The following is a 14,817-nucleotide window of genomic DNA, read 5'->3' on the forward strand; positions in this document are numbered from 1 at the left end:
TAGAAGAAATAAAGGTCTGTCAATCTCTCCACCAGCCAGCTTTACTAGAGTTTCAGTGAGGACGGCTGGGCCTTCCTCACAACATTTTCCTTGGCTCTTGCAGTGTTTAGATGCATTTTTGAAATGGCACATAAATACAATAAAATAAGCTTGTAATTAAGTATAAGGTTAACCAGCTATTGGCATGTCTGTTTAGCATGTGCACACTAAGCTCTGCCTCCTGGATTTAGACAAATCTGATGCCGTAACAACAAGGTCATTGGATGTTGAGTTTTACTGTATATACTCTGTTTCAAACTTAGCTGAAAACTGGACTATTTATTTCTCTTTTTTTTTTTTTTGCACCAGCTTATATCTTCATGTTTAAAGTGCCTCCTTGCACTTTGTGTATATATTCTATCTAGGTCAAATGTATAATTCAAGTGTATAGAATCTGACATTTTTTGTCATCTGTCAGAATTATTATTTTTTTGCTATAAGTTTCTATAAAAAAACACCATATAACAAAAGTTAAAATTATAGAGCAATGTTGACTGTCCTCCTATGGCCAGTGGTCCACTAGTTATCTCACTAGGTTATGAACTTATTATTTATTTATAATAGTTTTGTCTGTTTTTGAGAGCGTTAGATGCTGTTTATACTATAACTTTACTACCAAACTACTGTAGGGAGTTCCAAATGATTGACAGAGAAGATGCATATGAAAAAAACAATGTTTTTCACTTGTTCAGATGTTTAATGATGAGTGAATATTGTTAATGACTTTGGTTGTTTTAGGGTTGCAAGACTGTAAAATCAAATGAGCACTTTCTGTCGGAGTTAAATTAAGACGGTCTTGTGGGAATGAGAATATTGGTGTTGGCAGCTACAGCATGTCTATTTGTTGCTTCACCTAATCAAGCCACCCAGTATTTGGCTCAGGAGCTGCCTCTCTCCAAAATGGAAGAGTCATCATTCCAAACCCATTATCTATTAATTTACAACTATGTCAGTTTGTCTTCTTTGTCTTTTTTCTCCCGAGGCCCTCGCTGTAAATAAGAGTTCTTAGTCAACTGGCCTGGTGTGAAGGATTAGATTTTTCTATAAATATTTATGTCAAAATGTACATTTAGATAACTAAACTTATATTTTCTATCTCTCTTTTTGATTCAATACACATGTTGGTCCAAGAATATATTCAACATTTTCTGACACCCCCATGAAATTCACTGTAGTGCTGCACTTCCTTTGATGTTGACTGGGTGAATGTGAGCTGGATTGAAAGGGGTCATACTAAATAAACTATAAGAAAGCGCAAAAATATTTGTCAGACAAATGGACTGAAAGTGTGTAAACATTTTAATACTTATTACTACTGTAATAATACTTTTACTACTGTAAATATTAATGGAAAATGGAAATAAATGTTTATTGATGAGCTGCCTTTGTGTTTATTTCTCAAAATGAGGGTGGCCAGATTTCGGATGCTACACAGTAACAATGATACAGCATATTAATATTCCTAAACCGCATGGCAAACAACTGAAATAGTTGTACTGTGAAGTTTATCAAGAAACTATCAAGAAACTACATGCAAAACAAGTTAGTGGGCTGAACGCTAGTCACTAAAGTTAAGCGCATATATCGTGTATGGGGAAAACTACAGTGCAGCTTAATATAAATTACAATCAACAGAGTCTGTTAATATTATGAAAAAAAGACTCAAAAACACATATTTTAACCTGACTGGACACAAAACTGTATTCATGTGTCCACCGACAGACGTTTAAATTACAAATGATTACTTTGCACTATATTTACAACGTAAAGACAGAAAATAAAACACTGCAAAGACTTTTCAGATGTATTTGAGATAAATGGTATTTGTGCCTCTTACCTGACATTCTTTGTATTGTACAGTGAAAACCATAGTTTACATGATAATATGACAATAAATATCTCAACAAAGTTACCCCTGTAGTTTCAAAGTACAGGTGTGTCAAGAGTTTTAGAAAAGGCCAGTATTGTTGCACTGCCTGGGCCCAGAGCCTCGAAGGTCCACAGAAATCTGTCGTTTGACAGCCGCGGCCGTTTTGTTCCTCTGATCAAATTCATCTGCTCAAAATACAATCTTGTGGTTCTGTGATGAGTCTCAAGCCTCCACTAAGCGTCTGTCTGCTGTGGAGTCTCAAGGCAGTGGGTCTTTCTCTGGGAGCTCGTCCAGGGGGATGACTGTGTACTCTGCTGCCTGTCCATTTTCCCTGGGCTTGTCTTTCTGCAGGAATGTCTCCATCTCTAGCTCCCTCTGCTGGTTTGCCTTCTCTGAGGTCTCCTCCTTCTTCTGAGATGCTTGGCTTGGTCCATTCCACCTAAGCAGCAAGAATAGGTATAGTTCTATTATTCAAATACAGTTATATGGTGAAAAATATTGTTCCTCTGAACTGAGGTTCAATGCTAAGAATATATGCATTTTTTTCTGCTGTTGAAATCTCACCTGTCTCTGGTAGCGATGGCAACGCAGACTAATACCATTGCTGCCAGACCAACAACAAATCCAGTAATGATCATCCAGCCTGGTGATATGGGAGAGATAAAGTAAGTAAGCAGAATTTCAACAGTCACTTTTTGGGTTAAAAGTTTCAGTGTGTCATTCCCTGGTTAACTAAGAGTTAAAAAAAATCTCTTGGAGCCAATCCTGCAGAAATTCCTTGTTGGATTACTAAATGCCTTTTTTATCTGGACTCACCTGGTGTAGCGGGTCCTGTTGCCTTGGATGAAGTAGGGTCAAGAGCATTTTGTGGCACTATAATATGATGTGAAGGACCAGAAAACAGTGAGTTAAAAGCTAAATCTCTCACAGACAATCAATGGACATTTATCCCAATAATATGATAGCGCCATTAGCAAAGATTACGATAGGTCTAGACTACTTACCACTTTTGACTTCAGATCCAGAATCCACAGGTTTGATCGCCTCCTCAATCACCTTTGGTGGGCGAGCATAGGCTTGCGTCATCTCTGCGGCAGGGGGCGCCACTGTTGATTCACTGGGTATTTCTGAGCCTGAGCCTGAGCCTGAGCCTGAACCGTCCTCTTCCATAAAGATTCTTCTAGCGTTGTCTCTGAAAAGACCAGCGGTGGAGGTTGATGGTGTAGTGCTAAGTTCTGCTGCTGCCTGTTCTTCTTCTGTATCACTGTCGTAATTTATGCCAGACGTAGAGCTGGAGCTGAAGGTTGAGCTGGAGCTGGAGGCGGTACTAAAGGTGGTATCTAGCATCCTTTCATCTCCAGACTCTGAAACGGGGCTACGGCTTGGAGTGAGGTGAGAAACTGAGCCGGGGCTCAGGGGGGTGAGGCTCGACTGGGCTACACTTTCCGTTTCTTCAATAAAAAGGTCTTCTTCAACACTTGGCACCGATGGTGAGATAGAGCCAGACTGAGGGCTTTGGGTGGAAAATGAATTTGCATTTGGGTCTTCACTATCCCTCAGCAAAACGGTGGAGGCAGAGCTTGTAGTAGGTGGAAGACTTGGAGCCAGGCTTTGATAGAGTCCGTTCTCTTCGCTGCCCTCCATGGCTCCACTGGCCTCCATCATGTCAGATTCATCTGAAGGGCTTTGAGAGGTAGCGTCCTCGGAGTCAGCAGAGGGGTACTGGGTGTGTGATAGTTGAACTGTCGTGTTTCTTTGGGGTGATTCAGTTGTGACTGAAGGGAGAAACGAGTCCACGATGAACCCATCCGTTATGGCCTCTCGAAGAACATCATTGTCCGCTGTGGCAGGAGTTTGGCTCACAGCTAGGACAAAGAGGAGGAAAAAACCAAAGTGTTTACCTACTAGCCCTGACATGAGGGAAAAGGAAATTTACTGAGCTTTTTTGTATTAGAAAAATTACCACACAGGGCTTCGCCCAAAACTCTTGTTTAAACTTGTTGCGGTCTACGGAGGCTTTTGATGAGGTGTGGCGAGAGACAGGGCGAGTAATGATTAACTTAGGTGACTAATCATCAGTGTGTGTGTGTTAACAAAGGAGAGGCAGTTTCATCAAATTATTCATTTTCATTAAAGCATACCACAAAGCCTTTGGCACGCCCAATAAAAACAGTGTAAACCATGACTGTTCGATTTCCCTGTTGTGCTTGGAAAGAAGCCATTGTCAGGGTTTGGCATCACATAAGTGCTTGATCTTGGAAGTGAGAGACAAATAAGGCAACAAACTTTATCAGCCAATTGATGCAGAAATTCATTATTGGAGATGGCTTTTTCTTTTTTTTTTGAATGGCATTCAAATTTAAGCCTTATTTCATGTTCAAAGACCAGTGTTTTCACAACTTGAGTAATAATATTTCTGTAAAATGGGATTTTTTTTTACTGATTTGTTTATTCTCTTGATGCTTAACAGAGCCATTTGTATTATCCCTTTGTGGTCTGTTGCATAATAAAATCCCAAGAAACTCTAGAGGGAAAAGTTACGTAGTTAAAATCAAAATCATTTCAGAATCACACCATACATCTCCATTCACCATTTCTGTCCAGTCATGTTCAGTATTGGCGATCGCTATGAAGTTACCGTTTGCCCAGACTTGTGTAACAGCCCTTCACTGATCTTTGGTTTCACCTTATTCAGGATATACGCATTAATGCACCTCCTGGAGCAGCTCAGCACATTTTACAAAGACCTCTGTGTGTAGTCAGGGGGGCCAATGAAACCCGCGCACCGACAACGAAATACTACTCTGGAATTCTTCGAGATAGAGTTGGGGCCGCGAGTTTGGCCTGAAACATAAGGAGCATCTTAGGTGAGGGTGAGAGAACTGCTGACTCACAAGGTAAGCAAAAGGACAGCATGGGAATTATTTAAATTCCACAAGTCTATGTAGGTAATTTATTTGACACTAGTACCGACTGCAAAACCCATGACTATATCCTTGATAAAAGGACATAGTCATACCATAGACATAGACATAACATTATCTACTAGCACTAGGCTATTCTCATTATGTTGTCCAATGGTCAGTATCCTAGATGAGAATGATGGCAGAGATTGAAATACACATAATGTTGCAGCAGCATCGAAAAGTGTCACACATTTCTGTCTGGATTTGGATTCAAAGTTTACAGTTTACTCCTTAAAGACAAAATCACTTCGGCGTTAGAATCACATGAACATCCAAGGTGAAAAACAGAGTGAGAAACAGAGAAACAGAGAGAGAGAGAGAGAGAGAGGACTGTCACTTACCATTAAAAGGTATTGACTGAACAAGGGTCAAAAGTCCAAAAGTAACCCCAAGAAGAAGATTCCTCATCCTGAGACCAGAAATCAGTGATTTGAGCGATGAAGTGAAGTTTACTGTTTGCAAGGCGGAAGTATTTGGAGCGCTGAACTGATGATTTGAGGCAGGTGAAACCTTTGCTTCACTTTTTATACACAGCACCAGAGTAGGAGTCACATCAGTACAACAATGGTTGGCGACACATGCAGGAGGGCTGGCACACCTGTGAACACACCCTCTTCCTCACTGATTCCCTCATACACTTTCACACCCCTTTCTCTTTTTTCCCAGTCACAGCCTACGCACAAATTCACCATAAATGATAGTGAGAAGTCACGCAATGTGAAATGTGGGTTTTTTTTCTCTTTACTGGCAGTGTTGTTGGGGAAGCCACTATGTTTTGCACATTGTTACTTCACATTGGATGAAGATGAACTTCAACATAGCTGCGCTCAAGAGAAATATAGTTTTGTGAACTTAAGTTACTTAGGAAAATGAGTTCAAACTACTTTGGAATTATTATATGGCATCTGCAATGCCTGCAATACAAGACTGAAAAACTAAAACACTGATTAGCATGTTAACAAAAAAACATATATGGTAACACTTTACAATGGTGTTATTCAAGTATATTAACCTGTGTATTAACCTATGGAAAAGTACTGTGTAGATACTTCTAGGCTACATGTAGTGAAACTACTCCCTACACCTAATTCAAGGTCAAGTTCATTTATTTATACAGCCATTTATCACAAGCCTGTCTCAAAGGATTTTAGAGAATAAGCCTAACTAGATCCAACTGATCAATAATCAATCATAGAATAGAATGATGTAAGACAAACACAAGGAAGCAGAACAAAGCACAAGACACACAATAGCATATTTTAGAAAGACATAGCAAGCCCTCCTATTCTACATCTGTTTATTGATTATTAAAGAGATTGGAAAGGCTCTCATCATTTCTTGACTTTCCTTTTAAGACAATGGGAAGGTAAAATTTGAGATATTAGAAGGCCAGCAGTCAGTGGTTGTGTGTGCAACTCTTAGTGTCAATATGCAAGGCAGTGTAAAATCTGTTGACTTGCATTTGTGAAAATAATTTGGAATGAGTCCAAGGTTTTGGTTAGATTCAATCTTATACCAACAGCATAATAATGTGTGGTTCCAGAGAAACGCAAAAATACCACGCCCGTCGATACTTCCTTATCTTTATATTTTCCCACATCACAACAGTAGCCACAGGCTCGCACAAAACAATTATCTTAATTGTTTGGTCTATTTAAATATTTTAGAAATCAGAATTTCTTCACATCACCAGAAAGATTTCATCACCGAATCAGCTCTTTCAAGCAATGTGTATATGATGGTTGTTATGACACTGGAATCTGACGGAAGTTAATGCGTCATTTCATGGGTATAGCCTGGGGAAATGGGGCAGGTTTTGGTATCTGCAACATTCGTCATTTATGACTCAGAGGGAATGATGTTAATCAGCGAACTCAGTGTGGGTGAGCACCTGTCCGGTCTTGCACTCCACACCCAGAACAGCCTCACTTTTTGCTCTGCATGTATGCTTTTGAGAAGGAAATTTCACAATGGAAATATACAATACCCATAACGAATAGTGGCAAGGGTCAAACACACAAATCCTATGTTCACAAACATTCGATAGTCAGCAATAGTGAGCTCAGTGATTATGCAAGGCGGTGATATAGTAATTCAGGGTTCAAATCATGCACTCAGTTTGGATGTCTACTGAGACTAGGCAGCAGAACAGGGTCTACACATAATGCTACAACAGGTCAGTCTCAAGAGACTAAAATTACAGTGATGTTGTCTTTGATGGAACAGTGTTTTGCAGTCAAACAATTGCACTGTGACTCCAAAATTAAGTCCAGTGTTTACCTCATTATTTCCTATATTTTCCTCATTATCAATGCTTGGATTATGATTATGGATTATGGATTATGGATTGCACTTGGATTACGCTGCACAAGCTGTTTGGAGAAATTTGATGGACAACCTATGCTTTCTTTGGAGCTGTCAAAAGATGGCAGTTAACTTCAATTGTTTGGGAGAAGGCTGAGATTGAACTACGGGGGCTATCTGGTGGTCTTGTGAACTTCAATGGAGTTCTGATTGACATAAGGGTGAGTAGATAATGACTGAAGTTTTATTTTGGGGTGATTTGGGGTGGTTTTGAGATACTTTGGGCATGGAGCAATACTTCACTTTCACTTTGAACATTTTCATTTTTTAATAAGTAATGCAAGCCTTGATATAAGGCATTGAACAGCTGGCCCCTGACTTTAGCTTCATTGTTATCACTGGTGTTAAGATTATTTTCTCAAAAAATACAAGCAAATTCACAGACAGGCTAAATTTCTGATTTTTTTTTCGAATTTTCTGAACATGAGGCCTAATCTACTGTATGCTGCCTCATGAATGTAGCCCTGCATATAAAGGAATTTTAAAGGGATCATTTTCAGAGTTCATATTTTCACTCACACATACACACACTCATACGCACACACGCAGCATCCACACATACCAGATTTGCAAATTCCAAAACAGGTGCACATGCACACACTGCACAACACATACATGCTCGTCATAACGAAAGTGAATCAAATGTTTAAATGGGTAAACACTTGAAAAGCAGCAGAACTTCATGTCTTTTTCGAGGGCACATCCTCTGGGCATGTGCAGACCAATTAGTAGGCATGGTAACGAACACATTCACTCTCACACTCTCACCTCCCTCTCTACCTGGCTGTCATTCCATGTTTCATAGCAGCCACCGTTGCTCCTGCCTCAAAAGCCCCAAGGCAACAGAGCTCAGTGACTTGTGCCCCCCTGCAGCACTCATGTCTATTATCATGAGGTATCAAGAGAAACTAGTGGTAGCCCTCATCGCCTCAATTTTGCCACTACCACATACCCACTTCAGTTTGCATATTGCCCCAACAGACCCACAGAACCCACAGTAGCACTTCCCACTGCCGTCTCTCACCTGGACCAGAGGAATACATATTGTCGCTGTCGGGTGAAAACCTTGCATCTACAAAATGTCAATGTTTTAGGAGCTAAGAAAAACAGCGTTGTTTTTAGCTTCTATGCAATTTTGAGTTTATCCAATGGGGTTTGAAAGGGTTTATATAAACCAGAGAATGGCAGAATTTTCTGAACCTATAGAAGAAAATGTAAGATGTAATGAATGTAAGAAAATGTGTTTTTTGCATTATTATACAGCTCAAAGTAGAGAAAGACAGGAAAGACGCCCCAGACCACCGAGCCACCAGGACACTCCAGAAAACGTCATATTTTAATTGAAGTGAAAACATGACAATCACCAAAATTGGAGTTATGATGTTTTGACATGAGGACAGCGATATGTGTCTACTGACTATGTTTCAACCCTAGGTTACCTCCGAGCTTGTGACCAAAGTCAGGGTCAGATACAGAGACAGATGGCCCCAGATGGTGAAGGGAGGCAGCCACACCTCTGCCACACTCACCCTCATCACTGGAGGGTAAACCCCCTTATGTACTTCCTGTACACCTATGCCTGTGTGACAAAAACAATATTGATTTTATACTACCTCCCATATGGGGGTGTGCTCTTGAGTGCATTTGTGAGTGTGTGTATGTGACCTGAATTGCCTAGTATCCTCCCCATCCTCCTTGTATCCTCCACAGCAGTCGGCAGAGCTGTTAAACTGACTGCCCCACCGCTGACCAATCCTGGAGCTTCCAAATCTATATACAGTAGATGGTTCTAACCCAGAAAACTAGTGAATCTTTAATAAATCCTGCTTTGCTGCCAAAAAGCTTGGTAAACAAATGACATTAGCTGGTGAGAGGTGAATACAGTAGTTGTTTAGAAGTTGTCAGTGTGCTACATTTTATTCAACTTTTATTGGTAGATCAATAGAGAGCCATGTGAGAGAGTTAGCATTCTCTCACATGGATGGACATTAACAGTAATAATCTGATCTGTATTCAGTGACAGCCTGCCCTACATGCATACACTGTTGATCAGTCTGTTAAGTTTGGTTTAATAAATATTAGGTCTTTATCTAACAAATCTTTCATCTGTAAGAATTGTATTATGTTAATAAATTTGAATGTTTTATGACAGAATCGTGTCATCAGTGAGGGTGATAAATGAACACATGCAAGCCCTATAAGGAGAGAGTTGGTTGCAACTGAGAGAATGTACAGTAGGAAGGCTGAACGCAAATGGAAAAACCAATAAACTACAAATTGAGTTGGACATTCTAAAAAATCATATGACAAGATATCAGGAAGGTGTCAAGGATGCAAGCGCGGCATATACTTTTCTGACCTTATTTCCGAAAATTGTAACAACTCTATATCTCTTCAGAGTCATCGATTGAGTCCTGTCCCCCTCTCTGCAACACATAAAATTACAGAGGCTTCCCAAGAAAAGTGTGAGCAGCTTCTGGAGTATTTCTCTGGTAAGGTGGAGAATATTAGGTGCCAGATTCTCCCCCAGCCCTTTTCAGCAAATTTCCGCTGAGACCCTATAGTTAGTAGACATCATTTCACAGCTGAAATCCTCATCATGCTCCTTGGACACTATCCAAACTGAATTTCTCACTCAAAGAGGTCATTGGTAGAATTGGCACATACATTTTATCTATCATACATAGCTCACTGACCTTAAAGCATGCCATTGTCCAACCTCTACTGAAATAAAACAGACCTGGATCCACTCACTCTTAACGATTACAGACCTACGTATCTCCACGCTGCTATTTTTAGCCAAGCTACTGGAAAAAGTTGAGTCCTCTCAGGTAATATCTTTCATGAATTGATTCTCCTTGATGTTAGGGCAGCATTTGATATGGCTGATCACAACATATTGCTTGATCGGAATTGGGGTCACTGACATAGTGTTTAATTGGTTTAAATCTTCTGAATAGAACTTTCTCTGTTGTGTTAACTCCACTTCTTCTAAAGCTGTTCTCAAATATGGTGTTCCACAAGGGTCACTCCTAGGCCCACCATTATTCTCTATTTAAATGCTTACGCTTGGTGATATCATCTGTAAACATAATATTCATTTTCACTGTTATGCAGATGACGTACATATATTGTATAAAACCAGGAGACTCCAGCACTCAAAGGTTGGCTTTCGGATATAAAGTGCCGGATGTCCTAAAATTTCCTCAAACTTAACGGGAATAAGTCTGAGATTGTTCTGTTTAGCCCGCCAAACTGCATCAACCAGATTCAAGACAATACTGGAAATCTGTCCAACAATATTATGCCTGTAGCCAAGACTCTGGGTGTGGTATTTCATTCAGACTTTCAATGATCAGATTAAGATGGTTGTTCAGTCATGTTTCCTTCAGTTAAAAGGTATTTCTGAAATACAGTCTTTTTTTTTTTTTTTTTTTTTATCCCTTGAAGACCTTGAAAAAGTTATCCATACCTTCATCTCACATGTAGACTATGTGACTCCCTGTACTCCTGCTTTGGTCAGAGATTCATTTCCTGGTTGCAGTTAGTGCAAAATGTGCCAACAAGTCTTAACCAGATCGAGAAGACAGGGTCATATCACTCCCATTTTAGCAGCTCTACACTGGTTGCGTGTTAGTTAGTGATTTTAAGATTTTACCAATAACTTTTAACACAGCAGGGTCTGCCCCCCCCCCCCCCCCCCCCCCCCCCCCAACAGTAGGCTATATAGTTTATTATTATTGTTACTATTATTTGTTATTGTTATCAGTAACACTGTATGCCTTTGCTGTTCTGTGGCCTGTTCTTGGCCAACTCCTGTTTTACCATGGCCTTATAATCCTGTATTTGAAATGCTGGTACAGTTGGAGCACCTACTACACATGTACCAGACCAAGATTGGCAAAGCTGAGAACCTAATATACACAAAGATCTACGCAGACACCCCACCCCATCAGCTGTTCTTCTGACGCAAGTTGGAGCTCCAAGCTGAAGCCGTGCTGCGATGAGGAGTGGCTGGTTTCCATGGAAAAGTGAAGACTCTTCCAGATAGGATTCCAAGTAAATGCAAATTACAGATAGGCCAAACATGTTGAGACTAAATGCCCAAACGTCTGTGAAATGTAATAACTTTGATTTGATTCCTGGGATTCTAGAGGTAGCAGTGGGCCTAATTGTACATTTCCAAGAAAATGCATATCGGACAACGGATTCAAATCTAAAAGAATTGGACAGAATATCCAGCAGTCTGGTCTGCTCACCCACTTGTAGAAGGAATAAATCCTTCACTTAAATAGATAAGTGAATATCACTTTCCCTCTTTCTTTCTTTTCTAGTTATTTTTTTTTTTGTCTGAACTACAGCTACAATAAAATGCAATAAGATTTATACAGCTCATATAAAAAATAGCTGTTACAAGAAAACCCCACCTTAAAACATTGAGTACATTTGTGATAGCTTAACGTTGTCAAGCATTGAGGATGGAATAATATTGGTTTATTAGGATGATGATGTAATTTTGTAAAATATGTTTTTAATTAGATGGGGTGACATGAATAAGCATAGCCCAAAAATGCTCACGCTTGTGTGGACACACTTTAATGTTTCCTCCGGCTTTTATTTAGTGAGAGTTATGAAAAAGGTATTGCAGTAACTACATTCAGTATAGGGTAGGAGGAGGACATGAACGTGACCATAAAACGTGACTATCAACATGTCCATGCACTAGCAGCGAGGCGAGGATAGTCTTCACAGTATGTAAGCAAATAGCATCGGCAAATAACCTCGATTGAAAACCCGTCCACCCATGACCCATCCATTTTTTCCTACAGGCACATTTATGGTTATCTATAAAGAACAGAAGGTCCATTTGGATTTTCTGACTGTCGCATGTTGATGACGACATGTCAGCGAAAATATACCTTTAGTACCTGCGAGATTGCATACTTTATCAGGCTTCACAACATATTTAAAATTTTCCATTGCATACTTGAGCTTAAGAGGCTAAACCACAGCAGTCATGCCGCAACACAATTAGCTGTTAACGTTATTTGCTTCCTTCGTCCAAGTTAGTACTAGTTAGTTAACTTACTAGTTCGTCTAACTAACCACAGTTACTGTATGTTCGGTATAACTTCGACATAACTGTGTGTGGAGGTCTTAATACGAAGCTTTTATTTCAGCTAACGCTAGTGCTAGTTGTTTTTGTAAACCGCAGCTCTCATGTGAGGGTAACTGTGAAGTAACTAATCGACATTTAGGCTAAGTATTATTAGAGTGAAACAACAACGGTTAATCTTATAGCCCGACTGCTCTCGGTTTCTAGGTATGTGGCTTTGTGCTTCATCTCAAACTGCATGCCGAAGCAAGGTAGTTTCATGTTTCCTTGCTCACAAACAAACGGATGGATGGGCAATCATGTGCCATGCAGGTTTTCATACCAACCAGCAGGTGATTTTATTGATCAGTTCCTCCTCTGTAGTTGAAGGTGTGTTATTCAGTGAAATCACATGGTGTTCTGTAGACTTTGTTGGAATGAAAATGTGCATACCCTTGGCCCTCCATGGCACATAATTTCCCATCTCTGGTCTAGTTCTACCAGCTGTGTGATGACATGTAGCCTAATTTGCATGTGAACAAGGAAATACTTAAGCAAAAATCCACCCTAGGCCTAACAGCCACACTTAAAGAGAAAATAGCCTGAATTGGGGCTGGTTAATCATAAACATCCTGCTGGTTGTAATAAATAATCTATATAGAATACAATGTACCAGAGCCAGGGAAGAAAAAAAGGCAATTTTGTCTTACTAACATTGAGCGACCACCACCATTAAAAGCATGCCAATGGTGAACAAGTGAGTTTGTGTGTGGGCTTACCTTTACTTTGACTATATCTGAGGTGAAATGCAAACTTTGCCCATCAGACGGGTGACGTGAACCGCTTTTTCCCAGCCGACCAATCGCGATGACAGAGATGCTGGCCGTTTCCCATAGCAACAACAACTATTGAGAAAGTGAAAGTGCCGGTGGAGAAATCGGACGTTGTAATAAGGAAATTTCTGTTACCGCAACAGCGATCATAAAGGCAGTATGGATTATACTGGACATGTATTGGAAATGTCTGGTAAACCTTTGCTTGTTGCACAACACTGTTTTGTTCTGTCTGCTAGAAGTGCTAACCAGCTGGTTAGTGAGCTAGCAGCTGCTCAGCTAACGTCAGGTGACGTTGCCGTGATCCGCTTTTTATTTCTCCTCACAAAAAGCGCTCCAGGCAGCGCTTTTTCCACATCAAAAAACACTATGTGTGAACGCAGCCTTAATCTTTTTCTCTTCTTTCTCTCTCTCTCCCTCTCGCCTCGGCCGGGTGTCGCCACTTCCTGTATCCATCGTTTCAAATTAAAAGCCCTCTGCAGAGTCGTGTAATTTCGACTTCATGACATTTCATAAAATTCTGAAGCAGCGGCGGCAATAATTTTGCAGCGGCGGGCCTTTCGAGTATTGGCACAAGATAGAAATCTTGCTCTGTTTTACTGAATTAGGTTCAGTCTTGACCCAGTAGATTACAAGAATGCAATCTAAAGGTAGGTTCCATACAACATAAAAGGACACAGAAAATAGACAATACACAGGACACCAGCATTCTACAATGTGACACAAAAATACCTTCATTAATAATAATAATAACTTTATTTATATAGCACTTTATTTAACATGGATACAAAGTGCTTAGACAGTGACAGCAAGGAAACAATGTAAAATAACTGATAAAATATTAATTCCTCAATATCGTACTGTGATTAATATGCAGTTGAACGCCTGACTATGTTCCTAAAACTCAAATAATCAATGACACTGATTATTTTTTATACACATATTAGTATTTCCTGAAACAGTAAAACAGGCTACAGTTGCGTCCAGGTATACTTGTTTGAAATCAGCTGTTTAATTGCTCAACATGGTTTAATATAACCAGCTTCTGCAGATTATAAAGCCTAATTCATCATCAGCTTCATTTAGTTTACCATTAATCCAGTGTAATATTATTTCACTGGCACCCATACTTGTGCTGTGTTCCTTACTCTTAACAACCCACTAATCTACGAGCTAATGAGCCAAATTGCTCTCAAGTAGTTCTTTCCTTCTATTCAAATCCTTTCAAACTTGTTCTTTTGCACTCTGTAGTTAGATGCTTTTACACACACTTAGGGCAGACCAAAAAAAGTATTGCACAGTATTAGAAAAGATTTTGCTTAATTTGGTTTGAATGGCAAGGTCACTGAGCAGAGAGTACGAGTCACAAACACTCAAAACATTTTATGACATGCAAAGAATTGTGAATAAAGCATGATTGTCTCCATTTTCCATACATTCAACTGATAATAATATCATATTGCAGTGACTAGAGCTTGATGGCTACTGTGACTTTTGTCGTGTTTTCAGACATAATACTGTAACACATTGCCTCACAGCAAATTAAAATGTCTGTAGGTTTTAGTGATTGTCTGTCTGACCATAATTCCAGATGGCAGTTTGATTGCTCTGATTTTTTTCTTTCTCTTAATTTAATCTCTTCCATCGCAG

At 39.8% G+C, this 14,817-nt stretch overlaps 1 protein-coding gene across 1 annotated transcript; it reads right to left on the reverse strand.

Moving 5' to 3' along the window:
- Positions 1-1,320: 1,320 nt before the first annotated feature.
- Positions 1,321-5,377, reverse strand: LOC139916711 (uncharacterized). Its single transcript, XM_078285965.1, has 5 exons — positions 5,217-5,377; positions 2,914-3,774; positions 2,726-2,782; positions 2,474-2,552; positions 1,321-2,348 (listed from the first exon to the last, which is right to left on the reverse strand). The coding sequence occupies exons 1-5, from the start codon at positions 5,281-5,283 to the stop codon at positions 2,168-2,170; spliced, it is 1,245 nt and encodes a 414-aa protein (XP_078142091.1). The 5' UTR covers positions 5,284-5,377; the 3' UTR covers positions 1,321-2,167.
- Positions 5,378-14,817: the final 9,440 nt, after the last annotated feature.

Source organism: Centroberyx gerrardi, chromosome 1 (assembly GCF_048128805.1).
Source record: "Centroberyx gerrardi isolate f3 chromosome 1, fCenGer3.hap1.cur.20231027, whole genome shotgun sequence".
In the NCBI taxonomy this organism is placed as follows: domain Eukaryota; kingdom Metazoa; phylum Chordata; class Actinopteri; order Beryciformes; family Berycidae; genus Centroberyx; species Centroberyx gerrardi.

What these genes read in the sequence shown, in the direction of transcription:
- LOC139916711 (XM_078285965.1), bottom strand. Translation starts at nt 5,283, where the DNA reads ATGAGGAATCTTCTTCTTGGGGTTACTTTTGGACTTTTGACCCTTGTT. An exon ending in TCAGTCAATACCTTTTAATG is followed by an intron (nt 3,775 to 5,216) that starts GTAAGTGACAGT and finishes TCTTTGTCCTAG; the next exon opens with CTGTGAGCCAAACTCCTGCC. An exon ending in GCCATCGCTACCAGAGACAG is followed by an intron (nt 2,349 to 2,473) that starts GTGAGATTTCAA and finishes CTTGCTGCTTAG; the next exon opens with GTGGAATGGACCAAGCCAAG.